Source organism: Echiichthys vipera (genome assembly GCF_963691815.1).
Source record: "Echiichthys vipera genome assembly, chromosome: 4".
NCBI lineage: Eukaryota > Metazoa > Chordata > Actinopteri > Perciformes > Trachinidae > Echiichthys > Echiichthys vipera.
This window is the reverse complement of record NC_139829.1, coordinates 13,765,635-13,780,529: the sequence shown is the minus strand read 5'-3', so window position 1 is coordinate 13,780,529 and position 14,895 is coordinate 13,765,635. Positions and strand designations below refer to the sequence as shown.

General features: G+C 41.2%; 1 protein-coding gene across 4 annotated transcripts; it reads left to right on the top strand.

Moving 5' to 3' along the window:
• Window positions 1-1,297: 1,297 nt before the first annotated feature.
• plat (plasminogen activator, tissue) lies at window positions 1,298-14,518 on the top strand. 4 transcript variants are annotated; one of them, XM_083912987.1, is made up of 15 exons: window positions 1,298-1,398; window positions 6,400-6,487; window positions 7,928-8,051; window positions 8,273-8,407; window positions 9,238-9,348; window positions 10,422-10,596; window positions 11,163-11,254; window positions 11,352-11,526; window positions 11,619-11,704; window positions 11,825-11,884; window positions 11,991-12,195; window positions 12,294-12,430; window positions 12,670-12,810; window positions 12,970-13,118; window positions 13,219-14,518. In XM_083912987.1, the coding sequence occupies exons 2-15, from the start codon at window positions 6,425-6,427 to the stop codon at window positions 13,387-13,389; spliced, it is 1,824 nt and encodes a 607-aa protein (XP_083769113.1). In that variant the 5' UTR covers window positions 1,298-1,398; window positions 6,400-6,424; the 3' UTR covers window positions 13,390-14,518. The 4 variants fall into 4 exon arrangements, with proteins under 4 accessions (XP_083769113.1, XP_083769114.1, XP_083769112.1 ...); XM_083912988.1 differs by lacking the exon at window positions 1,298-1,398 and adding an exon at window positions 4,674-4,831 and having other exon boundaries at window positions 7,928-7,970; XM_083912986.1 differs by lacking the exon at window positions 1,298-1,398 and adding an exon at window positions 4,674-4,831.
• Window positions 14,519-14,895: the final 377 nt, after the last annotated feature.

The window sequence follows — 14,895 nt, the reverse complement described above, 5'->3', positions numbered from 1 at the left end:
CATGAGAGGGGCAGGCACCACCACCAACACCACCACCCACTATGGCCTCAATAATAAAAATGAAGGAGGTGTGCAATAAAATGTGTTAAGCTTGATATTCTGTGGTAAAGGCATGGAGAATAACTCAGAGATAAGACTACTGGCTTTGTTGAAGGAACCTGATGTAATGCATCACTTCCACCATCTGTAATGGATTACATTTGTGTTTGTTTGTGTGTGTTTATGTGAGATTTTCCTCATCGAGCAGTGGGAGTGAACTCTAATCGAACGCAGATGGAAACAAACAGGACAGACGCCAAACTAACTACCACCGCACAATTACATCCTTGAGCATCATGTTCTCAGCTATTTAATGCTGAGTTAATAGACAGTAAAAACAAAGAACATGAATTATCCAATGCAAATAAAAATCACTGTTGGTGCTAAGAAAAGATGGAGCTATTCTGGAGGCTAAGTGACTGATTTCCTGAGGAAGGGGTGGGTTGAACAAAGAGGATTATGGTTGTAACAAATGACTCCTGGTTCCAGGTGATTAACCACACTGATATATAGTGTCACCCACAGCCCATCACAAACTACCAGAGGTCTGTGTGAAAAATCAATAGTGTGCCAGTTTTTATGTATATACATACTCACCTGAGACAGTTTAAAAGCATGTGTAGGTAGGTGAATTATATACCTTTGTTTTTATTTGTTGTGCTGTTGTAATAGTGGGATTATAATGTAGTATTCTAGATTCATGAAGTTACTTCCCTTATCCATAATATGCATCTGATTTGCACTTCCTTTTGCTGCTTAGCACTCATTGGGATCAACAAAGTTTAACTTCTCTTATCAACATTATGCTTCACACAAATGGGCAACCATAGGCTTTTACAGTATTTGTATTCAAATAAATGTATCTAAATATATTTATATTTTCTAACAGGTGTTGATTACACTGGTACACTGGTTGTCGTTTTGTAGAAGAACATATATCAGAAAAGACCAGATTATCATTGTATTAACACTGAAAATTGTGCATTCAATGGGCCTATTTACTGAAAGTTTCATCCATCTTTTATTTTTAAAGATTTCCTGATAAATATCTTTAAAAATAGGTATTTTTAAGTTTAGTGTGTGATTTACCCATGGGGATTTACCCTGTGACCCTCCTGCTACACTTGGGACGGTCCCGTCTGCATCGGCACCGCCCAGCAGGCTGCATCATCATCCGGCCGGCCAGCCACGCTTCCCCGCTGAGCCCTCCCCCTTCATGCACCGGCAGAACCGGAGCGCTCCGATAAAAAGTGAGAACAGAGCGACAACCAGTTCAGTCCGAGCGACAAATCCAAAGGACACCGACACTCCTGCTGCAGAGACACCAAGAAGATAGCGATTCTGAAGACTTTTAATTTGGTAAGAGCTTGTTTTTATTTATTTTCCTCAGATGCTACAGATCAGAGTATGCAATCAGGGTTTTTTTTTGCTTCCTAATGTGACATTACAACTTCATTATTATACTGAGGTGTAAGAGTTCAGAGGATAAACGTGTCTTAAAAACATTTTTGCATGGGTATTTTAACCGGTACTCATTAAGTTGATTAGACCAATTAACATGGTTGTGCAATGTTCAGTGTTATTGTATAAAGTCATACAGTTGAATCTTTTATGACTAGTTAATACTAGAGTTATCTTGACACACAGTTCTCCTATTTTATTTAATGCTAATCAGCAAAAAACTATTCAAATCTCATGAAAATTCAGAAAGGGAATATACAAACAGTTTATGCAGAGATTATTTGTGATTATGGTGATATTAATTTGGTCCGCCTGCGTGCTGACTCATTCATTTGGCATCGCAACACTTTTCTCACTTTGACTTCAGCAGCTCTTTATTTACCTCTCTCCACCCACATACACCTGATCAATCTGGTGAGAATACTGTATGAATTACCTCACACTCAAGCGTCAACCCCACACACTCCTCATTTATGGCGTCAAGGTTACTTCAGATCTTTTTTGCAACACAAAATGTTACAAATGTTGAAAGAACGTGGTGGTTTTGTGCTCCGCTGCTGGACTGTGTGTGTGTTTGTTATCAAGGAACATCCTAGCTATGATACTATGATTCATCTCCATATGTGTGAGTATCTGTGTACCACTCTGAGTCTGCACAGGATGACGGACATGCAGGTTTTTATCAGGCTAATGAGTTGGATTTGTATCTGGAGCTGGCACTGTCCGAAGTATCCTCCCCGGCATCCGTCAGCACTGATACTCTTCATCGCACTGGAACTCTGCCCTGTTGCATGTTGAGAGAAAGTAGAGTTTGTATCCATTATCTGCATTCCCGGCAGTGTGGTCAGCTGTGTTTGTGTCTCACGCTGATGTTTCTGACTCACAGGATCTGCCTGTTGCGTCTTAAAGCTGTAAGTTGAACGTTGGATAAGACGTGGGAACAGTGAGCCAGAAGATGACGCTGAAACCAATAATGAGCTGCAATTAAGTCAGAGTTTTGCTTGAATCTAAACAGAAACCCTCTTTCACATCTCTTTTCTTTGTCTCCGAATTGTATCTCCATCTAACGGCCTAGAAACTGGTTATAAATCCCATCAATGTCTCCATCTGTGTCTCTTCCTCAATGTGTCTCTGTGCAGTCCTGGAAGCTGGGATGACTCAGGACGACTCACCGGCTTTCTGCTGACCTCTAGGATTTCATTTCATTTCCCTCCTCTCCCTCTTTACCCCTCTCCTTTTTCTCTCCCCTCTCTCCATCCTTTCATCTCCCTCCAAGTAGCTATCTCATGCTCCATTATCTCATCTTTACTCATTTCTAATGTCAACACTTGCTCTTTCTACCTGTCTCTTTTTGCCTTATGAGTTTTCTTTCTGATAAGGACGTCAGGGCCTCCAATTGTGTACAGAGGAAAGCTGTAACAATGCAGCCCTCTGTTCTTGGGAAATTTACAGAGAAGGATCACAGCTGTTGAAGCTTGACTGAAAACCCCTGAGTAAAGAATGCCTAATTCCTGCTAAGTAGCTTACCAACATGACATTGCATGCCATAACACATCATCAGCGAGCATGCAACACGCATCAAACCTAAGATGAAGCTATTGTACTGATTTAATGCAGGTTTAGGATCCCAGCAGGCCAAACCAGTTCAAAATATTGCTGTAAGGTCAAGTCGTGACAAGAGAATGGGAATAGTTTTTACAATCCAATCCCACGGATGTTGAGCTCTCGAAGAAATACCGCGAGGAAAGAAAGTAACTTCGGTGCCAAAGAAAACAAGACTGTAAAAGTGCAACAATGCTCAATGTAAAGGTGTTTCCTCTGCCAGTTCCTCCGTGGGTGCCAACTTCGGCAGTCAACCTACTTTCACGTCCTCTGTTAAGTATAAATTCTGAAATTTACACTGAGGAGAGAGAGGGGGGTGGGGGGTGGGCGGCTAATCTCAGAGACGCCTTAAAGTGCAAAGTAAACCATAGTTTGAACTTCACAGGCATATGCAACTATGTTTTCCTGCACACTGTCTAACCATTCTCACCGCTTCAGCCTTGTTACTGGAAGACAAGAATGTGTCACTCCTGACCTATACAACCTCAGCACACCATCATCATTACACATCCTTGATAATGGTCCGGTGCACTCATCGCTAACGTGTCAAAGATTGTGGTCAGTACTTCAAACCAGTTTCTTTAAATATACTGAAGCTGCAAACTAATAGGAAATGAATGCCGTTGGCGTTAAACATTTACCTTCATCTTTGGACATCAGTTCTCTGCGTGTGTGTGTGTATATTATCCCCTATTGCAGGCCTTTGCTCTTCTGATGTGGTGCATCTTACAGCTGCTGCTGACTCAAAGTCTGGCTGCTGCTACTCTAAAGATGTTTTCATTTTTTCCTTTCATATTTGACCAACTAGGGGAACCAGTCTCTCCTCAGGCTGCATACTTGGTTGTACATGTTTCAACTATTACTGATTGGGTGTAACAGACAAAGGCATTAACTCTATCAGTGCCAGTGAGACTGGTCGTGTTGCTCCACTCATTTTTACGCTATAGCTCATGGACTGATTGCTGTATCTTGCTATCAGTCAACATATGAATAGCTCTGGTCCTTGTGAGCAAAATGAGCAATCATTACGTCATCAGTATGCAGAAAGGATGGTGACGTAGTTTAGATAGAATTATAGGTATTCTGGCGTATATGTTGCACTTTTTAAGAGTCATATAGCCACAACTAACACAAAAACACAGTTTTTGGGCAGCAATTCTAAGAGATGATCACCTCTAAGAAGTTAGCTCCACTGTACATACAATTAAAAGAGCAGCCACAGTTTTACTTTGTGTAATGAGGCTTTGTCACATACATGTTCATTTTCTGTTCATATGCATTAACTGTAGCAAGACAGACCACAAAACAGCTTAAAGTCAAGTCAGTTGCATTGTGGAATTGTAAAAGGAGCCGTGTTGATGGAGCCCAAGCAGGGCCTCTCTGCATGCCAGATAGTAGACTTCAAAAAAGGGTGGGGTACACATATAGTCATATCTGATGATGCATGTTTGTGTGTGTTTTTGTGTGTGTATGTGTTGATATGTACCCACGTTTCCGAAATGCATGGGGCCATGGCTGGCGGTATTTTAGCAGGAAACATATGTTTTTAGCTGACAGGACTGGAGAGACTGAACAGAGCTGAACAGCTGCACAAAGGAAACAAAAAGGGAACTGGTGTGTTGTTGTCGCCCTGCCAGTGAGGCTCAGTTGGGGGGTAAAAGAGCAGTACAACAGAGTTTTTATTTGTGTTAAGACAAGGACAGCTTTCAAGGGACCTGTCCTCTTAATGGTGAGTTTGTAAATGCATGTGTGTGTGTCTATGTTTTAAAAGTCAAATCCTGAGAGGGAGTCTTTGTTCCAGTGAACAATGAGCAGAATGAACAGTAAATCTTTGTGCGTAGGGGTGTTGATTAGCTCCACGTTCCTGAACACTTTGTGTGTGTGTGTGTTTGTGTGTGTGTGCTTGCCAACATAGCTGTTTTACTGATATATCAAAACAGTCCCCCACAGAAGGTGAGTCAGGGGAGAATCAGCCGACGGAGCGGAGACTATAAAAACGTGCAGGCGTGTATGTGCACGGTTACTGCTGTATGTCTGGGTCTTTGTGTCTGTAGAAGATTCTGACAGTGATTTTTTAAAAAACTTTTTATATTGAGGTCAATTTTACTTTTCAGTAACTCAATGTGTGCAACTTTCTTTTCCTCTCTGTCCCATTTCCTTTCTACTCCTTTTTCCCCTCACCCCCCCCCCCCCCCTTCTTTTGTTGCTCATGTTTTCATTCACACTTGACTTCAACAGGCGCTCTTCTCAGAACCTCATTTCTGCACACAGAAAAATAAAGGTGCTAACTGGAACAAAAAACGTTTCTTTGGAGTGACGCCATACAGTAGAAGAAGCATTTTTTAGCTCCAGAAAGGACCTTTGAGAGAAAGGTAACCATAAATAGTGCTCAAAAGAACAAAGAAATAGGGCTTCTTTAAAGAACCATTTTGAAAGAAGTTCTTTGTGGACCCAACTGGTTCAGTCAAGAATTCTTCAGAATAAATGGTTCTTCAAGTCTTTTGAAGAACCATTTAAGAACCATTATTTTCTGTGTGTGTACAATATGCTAATAAGTATTTTTTTTTTCAAGAAGCATAAAAGGGAAATAAGAGTTTTCTCGCTCTGGGCTTTCCCTTCTGTTTCCTCCTTTCCCCGTTTAAAGTCCTGAGTCACTTTATCCTCCACAGCTGCTGCTCTGCTCTGTTAGAGAAGGAATGCTGTCAGTATGGTGCAGAAACCTTCTGCTGTGCGTGTTGTGTGCACATTGTGTTGTTTGATGTGGTGGTCAGCGTCTCTTTTTAGCATAAAGCGAAGATAATCCACTTCCTATTTAATGATTTGTGAATTATAATAAAAGGGAAATTAATTTAAGCGGGATAAAAATAGATATACTGTATAGTTTAGCAGGAATTTGTTGAACTCATTGTCCTATCAGACCGGACAGGCTGTTAAAACTTCCTGTCTTAGTGAAGAACACATCTTCAAGGAAATAGAAATGACCTCCAGTTTCCCACATGCTCCCCACCTTTCCTCCCCTGTGATCTCCCTCAGTAACAGGCCGATAGACGAGGAAGGAAGCAGAGTTGCAGTATAATCGGGAGAAGGTGACCAGTGTCGATCGTTTCCCCGCAATTGTTGACTCAGTATTAATGACAGAGTCATGACAAGGGCTTTAGGTGGATAGGCAATGAAATCAATGCTCAGTCTCCTCACACAGCTTCTCCAGCTATCAGCGCTCTTTTCCATCTTAACTGTATTACCTTGTAAAATCTTCTGTCAAATTGTTTCTAATATGTATTCATGTTTAACTTTCAGCAAATTAAAGACCACTTGTGAAGCCATGACCAGAGCACTTGGACTGTTAATGCTCCTGTCTGCTCTCTGCTGCAGCCTAGCGGACAATGTAAGTCCTACATCCTCTTTCTTTGAGAGACAACCATACAAGTGGTTTCTTATGTTTTAGCCCATTAAAATTAAATTCCAGCATAAAATCATCCCAGGGTCTTTTTTGGCAAATACACTAATCAAATAAGCCATTGACACATTTTTTTTTCGTGTAACAACTATAAATGGAAAAATCCCTGAATGTCACTAACAGCTGAATGCAGCTAACACTGATTAGCGCATGGCAGCACGGTGAACGCATTAAAACGGCTTTTTTAACCACTCAAAAAAACAGCAAACCTCTACAGTAGCATGATAAGAGTCTCAACACAATAACCGAAGCACCAACAACATAGGTAGTGAACCCAGAGTTTATTAAAAGAGTGTTTTGGAAGACTTACCTACTGGCCCCTGTACCAGCTCCTCTCATAGGAGCCCATAGATGCTTCGGTTAATGTGAAGGGACTCCTATCATGCTACTGCAGAGGTTTGGTGCTATCATGAGCAGTACTATTGGTTAAAGAGTCCTTTTAATGCCCTCACCGTACTGCCCTGAGCTAATCAGTGTTTAAGCCTCATTTGGCTGTAAGCGACTTCTCCGTTAATAGTTGTTAAACGAAAAGAATTGTCTCGATAGGTTATTTGATGAGTGTATTTGCCGAAAAAGACCCTGGGGTGATTTTACACCGGAATTTCACTTTAACTACAAATCATGCAGACTTAACAAAGGCTTATCGAAATGTATTTCAATTCTTGTGGCTTAGAACCAAATCGAGCAAACATTTAGTTGGTTTGATTTTGTTTGTTTGTTGAAAACACCTCCATTGTAAACTTTAGGGACTTGAAGGACCAGTGTGTAGGATTTAGGGGGATCTATTGGAAGAAATGTCACATAATATTCATAATTCAGTTTTCTTTAGTGTCACCTGAGACTAAGAATCTCATTAGTTCAGAATGAGCCGTTCATATCTACATAAGGAGCGGGCCCTCTTCCACGGAGCCCTCCATGTTGCACCACCATGTTTTACAGTAACCCAGAACAGACAAACCAACCACCGGCTCTAGAAAGGCCTTCCATGTTTTTACATGTCCTAAAGGCTACCGACTGTACTGGACAATATATAAAATGCAAAAAGCTACATCACAAAAACAAATAAACATTCATTCATTTTGTATTTCAAGTCTTTTGAAACAGTAAAGATCATAACCTTGCTGTTGTCCTGCAGCCAACTCTCAACTCTTATCTTGTATCTTGTATTGGGAGCACTACTGTACTGTACGTACCAACACATGATGCTTAACTAAAACTTCTAGACAGTTACATGTTTATTTGGGATAGATTACCTACTGTATGTGAAGCCGGTTCATTTTCACAGTTGACCCCGGGTTAGAAACTAATGCCATGCAACCATTTCCAATTTCCTGCTGCTCTGTGTTTAACGCCTCTCTCGTGTTGCAGGTGGAGCTGCTCCGCACTAAAAGAGGGACTCGTTTTTACAGAGGTGAGCCTGACAGGCAGCCAGCCAGAGGGACGCTTTTGATTATTCATGTCAAGAAGTCTTCACCTTCATTTGACACCTCCTGTGAGCCCCATCACACTCCCCTTTGTCTTTCCTTTAACACCATCACCATCACCATCTTCATTCACTGTTGTCATTCACGTGCATGTGTTCCTTTCTATTTGTGTACCTTTATATTTGTAACCGCTTTTACATGTGTCAATGATTGCGTTTTTTGGCTGTTAATTGGCTGTATACTTGTTGTTTATGTGTGTGTGTGTGTGTGTTTGTGTGTGTTTTCTCAGCACATTGTGTGGATAGTAAGACCTCAGCAGTGCGTAGTTTTTCGGACACTTGGCTGCAATGGAGGGGACCGCGTGTGGAGTATTGCCGTTGTGCATTAAGAGGACAAGAGCGTTGTCATGTTGTGCCCGTCATCAGTGAGTGTGACACACACAAACACACGTGGATTGGCTGACTTTCTTGTCTCTTTCTAATCAGACTTTTTTGTCTGCGATGAGCAGAATATAATCATTTGTTTGTTAATTTGTCTGTCAGTTTGCTTGCCTGCCCCCGATGACCTCTCTGCCTTCCATTATAGCTTCACTTTACCTCTAACTGCTGTTACAACCTCAGATGATTATTTTTTTGTTGGTTTGCCCGGCTCATGTGTCCAAATCCCTGTTATTTCAGTGCGTCCAAATGAAGAGCCATTGGGTTTCTGTGTTTTGGAGTGGGTGTAGTTTAGTCTGACATTGTTTAAAATACTCTTGCCAGACGATGCCCTTGTGCGCAATTTCACCCCCATTGACGAATTCTGTGAAGCAGGATTGCCCCTCCCTCAGACAAATTACTACCACATTTTCAGCCCGCCAAACTTTGCCATCTGTGAGCTCATACCAGTGGGAGCGAATGGGGGTGCTGTTATTCTGAACGCTAGCCTTTAGGAAATGTTGAAATAATAAATGAAAAACCAGATTGGTGATGGCATAAAAACCTGTTCTGCTCTATAAGAAACCCTTGGCGTGACAAGATATTTTAAAAGTGAAGCTATGAAGATGTTTGAGAGTCAGGATGAACCATGCACACAAACCTCTCTCAGTGTTTCTGTGTCAAATGTGAAACACAAGGCCAAACCCACAAAATATATTCTCTGTATATACGCAAGTGGCCACGGCCAATCAATTATATTCTGATTATTCAAATTGTTGGTGTTTCAAAGAACTGGATGACGTATGACTGACTAACCGACTCTGTCTGTCTCTTCCAGACTGCTACGTGTCTCAGTGCTACAATGGAGGAACCTGTAAGGAGGCCGTGTACACTTCAGACTACATTTGCCAGTGTCCCCCGGGCTTCAGTGGGACTCAGTGTGAGATCAGTAAGTACTCCACAAACATCACAGTTATTCTGCTTATTTCTGCTTTTAACCTATTACATTTCTTTTCTGTAAAATGTCAGAGGCATTGTCCAAATTGAAGTCTTATTTTGTTCAGTCTAAAACTCCAAATATTCAGTTTACAATTACATAAAGCAGAGAAAAGCACCAAAACATCACTGTAAAAAGTTTGATTTTCATGTGTTTTTTTTATCATAAAGCAGAGCAAGTATATAAAAAATGTGAAAGTATCAAAACGCTCAATTAACAGAGAAATGCACACAGCCCATATTCAGAAAGTGTGTCTTTAAATGAGTCGCCAGGACTTTTGTACGGTTGTAATGTCACAATTATACTATACAAAGGTAGAAAGTGTTGCTACAGTCATTCCCTGGATACAGTGAGAGTGCAGATGTGGAATCAGAACCGAGCATTCAGAGCAGGCTGGGCTTTTACACCCCAGATCTTTCACTATGTCTAGTTTATAACTTGCATATATTTAGCAACAATAACAGGGCGGCCAGTGACACAACACTGATTAACACGTTCTACGTACTTGTTAATGACTCTAGATAAGGTCACAGTCTGACAGTGTGACTCATACGGTCGCCTGCGGTGTGGCGAGAAGAATCATAAACCATGGAAAGACTTTCTGGGATTTGAATGTTTTTGTTTCTGCGGGTGACTGTTTGAGGCTTTAGGGGCACCCCACCCTCTCAGTGGGATAATTACACAGACCCGAGTGGTCACAGCCAAGTGATTTCAGCTAAAGAGTAATGAGTTAAGATGGCCAGACTCAATAAATCTGATTGCTTTTAAAATCATCATAGTTTATGTTTGGTCATTGTTTTAAACCTCTAACTGGAGAAATACTATATAAATGCCATACAAGTTGTGAGTTTAATGTCTAATATAAGAAATAACAATGTTTTCATAATTTGTCCAAGATTTTGATTGTCCTAGGTTTTTTACAGATACAATAAACAATGCTTTATTGTGTCAGAATAAATTAATTAGGTCAGTTATTAGAGTGATATCAGTCTCACCTAGTTTAACTCTGTCTCCTTCTCCAACAGACACCAATGAGAGGTGTGTTGCAGGGCAGGGAGAAGGTTACCGAGGCACATGGAGCATCAGTCATTCAGGAGCTGAGTGCATCAACTGGAACTCTACGTCTCTGAGAGGAAGGAGGTTCACAGCTAGAAAAATAGACGCCAGCAGCCTTGGACTGGGCAATCACAATTTCTGCAGGTATGTGACGGTTGTAACCTGTTTCATGCCGGAACAAGTGCAAATAATTATTGTGTCCATGTGATTAAATCAAGGTTGGGGTCTGATCATCAAAAACATACTAGTCAGATTTAAATGAACCCTGCAGGAATGACACGTTTGCCACTGCGTCCATTACATTTTTATTGATCTGATTTAGGCATTTTAGCTTACTTTGAAAATAATATATCATCTTTGTAACAGCTCTGTTTACCAAAAACAGTACTCCCAGATGAGGCAGATAGGATAAAAGCAGAGTTTTTTGGGGTGAGAGGCAGAGGACAGCAACAGGTAGGAAACTGAAACATGTCATCCAATAAACAAGTGGGAAGATGTTAGGAGGACAGACAGGAAGCAGGTGGAAACAGTCTGTATATACTAAGAGATAAAATGGTTATAGGATCTTGAATGACAGGTAAACTAGTAACTTAGCAGAAAAAAGATGCAAAAATTGGATGATGTGACAGTAATTTTGCAAAAGCCGTATTGGGAGGATGCATTGGTTTATTATGTTTATTCATTGTCCGTGCCTTTCTGTACCTCCTCAGGAACCCCGACAGAGACAGCGCTCCTTGGTGTTACATCTATAAAGGCACTCAGATCGCCTGGGAGCCCTGTTCCATCCCCAAATGCCCAGAAGGTAGGCTACAGCTTTACCAAAAGCAAGTAAGCGGTAATACTAATAATTAAACTCTTAATTGCTATAACACTCAGTTTCTCTGTGTGTTTTGGAGCAGATAAGTACCAAGAATGTGTGCTGGGCTCCGGTCAGTCATACAGAGGCACAAAGTCTGTCACTAAGGGCGGCACTCGTTGTCTCCCCTGGGACTCTCCTGCTGTCAGGCGCAAGCTCAACAACGCCTGGAGATCTGATGCACTGGAACAGGGGCTGGGCAGTCACAGCTTCTGCAGGTAGACATGCCAGCACCATTGTTCATTGCATGGTTCTGTTTGCATGTGGGAAGATCAGAACAACTAATTTCATTTCTTTGTCCTTTATCTAGGAATCCAGATGGGGACGAAGGTCCATGGTGTCACACATACAAGAACATGCAGCTGACCTGGGAGCTGTGTGACTTACCTAAATGCTGTGAGTTCCTTTATTTCCATTCTTTCATATTGCTGCAATGTTAAATTGGAAAGTGAGGAACTAAAATATTTCATGCAGCAATAATCAGACTTACTTACCCATACTTCCTCTTTTTTTTAGCGAGACGTCCATCTATCATCACCACTCTTGGCCCACGTGCCCCCACCACTAACAACAGAGGTAGGATATCATCACGCCCAAGGAGAATCAGCCACAATCCATTTGATGCGTCTTCATTTTACTGATTCAGATTTAACCATCCTCCTGTAAACTGTCCTCCCTGTAGCAACATGTGGCCAGCGTTTAGACAACACCCTGAATCGCCCGGCGTTCCGCATGTTTGGGGGCAGAGAGAGCGACATCACAGAGCAGCCATGGCAGGCGGTCATCAATGTTTACCAGGCCCGTCACAAAAAACACTTTCACAGATGTGGAGGAGTCCTCATTGACTCCTGCTTGGTCTTGTCCGCTGCACACTGCTTTGAGGACAGGTAGGAATGACTCACAAACTCACACAAAATACATTATTGAACGTGTTCGCCATGCAGCGCACAAACATGCTCTTTCTTCTCCAATCTTTTTTTTTCAGTGATAAAGCTGAAAAATTAGAAGTGATTTTGGGAAGAACGTTTCGGAAACAGAATTCCAGCAGCGAGCAGATTTTCAAGGTTGAGAAGTACTGGATCCATGAGGAATTTGACAACGAAACATTTGACAATGACATCGGTGAGTGAGATGATTTTTAATTGTTTTTTTTTGCATATCTCACTAATATTCTGTCCGAATGTAAACTTGTCATAAGCAGAGTGCTATAAAGACACTTTAGTCACAATGTTCCCCTCAGCAGTGATGATATGGAAGCTTATGTGGGCAGCAAATGCTTAAAATCATTCTCAGTCTTCAATCATCACACATTTTCCAAGTGCATTACCCTGACTTTCCCTCTGGTCACTTTCCACTTTCAGCTCTCTTGAAGCTGCAGACAGACATTGGCATCTGTGCTGTAAACTCTCCAGAGGTCCTTCCTGCGTGTCTTCCTGAACGTGGGCTGGAGCTGCCCGACTGGACCGAGTGTGAGATCTCAGGCTATGGAAAAGACTCTGAATGTAAGCAAACATCTCTGATGTGCCCGGCTGCTATTGTGGCAAATGTATCTCTCTTTTGATTGACCAGCAGAGGGCAGTGTAAGCTTTTCCACTGACCTTTAATAGATTTGTTTTTAGATAGGCGGTGCTAAAGTACTAATTCAAACACTTTCTCCACAGTTTCTGCAGAGTACTCTGAGCGTGTTAAAAGAGGTTACGTTCGCCTGTGGCCCAGAGAGCGCTGTGTCCCAGATGTGCTGTCTGGGCGTCCAGTTACCTCCAATATGCTGTGTGCAGGTGACACCCGAGGCCTGGACGATGCCTGCAAGGTGGGAATCTTTACATGTAACCTTACTCATTAAATCAATGCTGATTTACTGGATCTACATGTAATGTTTCCTTTCTCTCTCTCTCGACGTTCACCCACAGGGAGACTCTGGTGGCCCTCTTGTCTGTCGAAACAATGACAAGATGACTCTGATGGGTGTGATCAGTTGGGGAGATGGGTGTGGCCAGAGGGATAAGCCCGGGGTCTATACCCGTGTCACCCATTACATCGACTGGATTAACCGCAAAATTAAGGCAAACCCGGTCTTGTAAGAGAGACTGCAAAGAGTAAAATGTTGGATGACCATGCAACTCATTACTGTGGGTTAAACAGCAAACACAGATATGTTTATCGTTGACAAAGATAGACAGAGAGATCCACAGGACTCTGCCATTCCGACAGAGGCACACAAGGAGGACCTCAATCATGAGTTTCCATGCTCGACGATGCTCCCTGTCCTCGAGTTTTCTGTTCCTTACTGTATTGAATGTAACACGAAAATCTCTTTTTCCTCCTTCTGCGCCATCTAGAGCTGGAAAATACTTTTTTCTTTTCATGCAAACAAAGTTTTCAGAATATTGCGTCCACCAAAACTTGAAGTTTCAAGCAGTGAACCTAATAGGAAAAATAGGAAATGATCTGTATATTCCTCTGCTCTAACTAACTGGCTTTATGCTGGTTTATTAAAAGAAGTCCCAGTGGTAGACTTCAGGTCAGTAGCACTTTTAATCCAAATAAACACTCAACACACGCATTTACTTTGCACAGAACAGTATGTAACATAGGAATATCTGATTTTTATAAAAGTTTTGTGCAAAGATTGTGTTACAGACGTGTCTTCTAGATGTGAGGTTATGTTGGTTTGATTAGTTTCAGTGCTACATGTTCTCCATTAGCTTACTTTAATGCTTTAAGGGTTCCAGACCAAAACACAAAATGTGTCTGCTGGTTCAGACTCTGTTTGTTGTTGAAGTTTGAACTCCTTTAGATCCCTTCTTCCTCGTACAAGGGAATACAGTTGGACAGGTGGAAGCTCTGCGATACTCACTCACAAACCTGTGACCCCTTCCTTGTTCTCACTTTTTGTTTTTAAAATCAGATGTCCAGAGCACTTCTCCACCAGAAACCTGGGTTGAGCCCAGCATGTATATAACATGTATATTGATTTTATATTGAAACTCTTTTTTGTTCTACATTAAACTGCTTACTGACTGCAAAGCTTTTCAACTTAACAAACTCCCTTGGGTTCTGTGACTGCATTTTAGATGTTTGTTTTTTAAATAAATTAATATTTATGTGTATTATATATTGTAGAAGCTATGTTTGTGCTGTGTATATTGTAGTTATGATAATTTATTGTCTCTGTCATTATATCCACATCTGGCAGCATACTCCTTTGTCAATAAATAATATTTGGAATAACTCTTTTTATGCTTCATGCTTTTTGACATTGTTGTGGAATTATTTCTTTTTAATAAATCATTGATAAATGAGTTACACCATCACAGCTCAACGTGGGTCATTAAGGTAAAACATTCAAAGTTCATCAGCCTTTGAATAAAATTAAGTTTCCTCAAGCACATTCTTGCATCATGATGGATTAAACTGTCAGCATGTTGGAAAATAAGTGACAAAAGTTGTTTGGTATAAGTTGAGTTAATGATTTTTTCATTATTTATTTAATTTTTAAATCATTATAGAGGTTTGGTTATATCTATACAGCTCCAAGTGAACCATTACTGCATTACATACATTAGAGAAAATAGTGTGCATGTTAA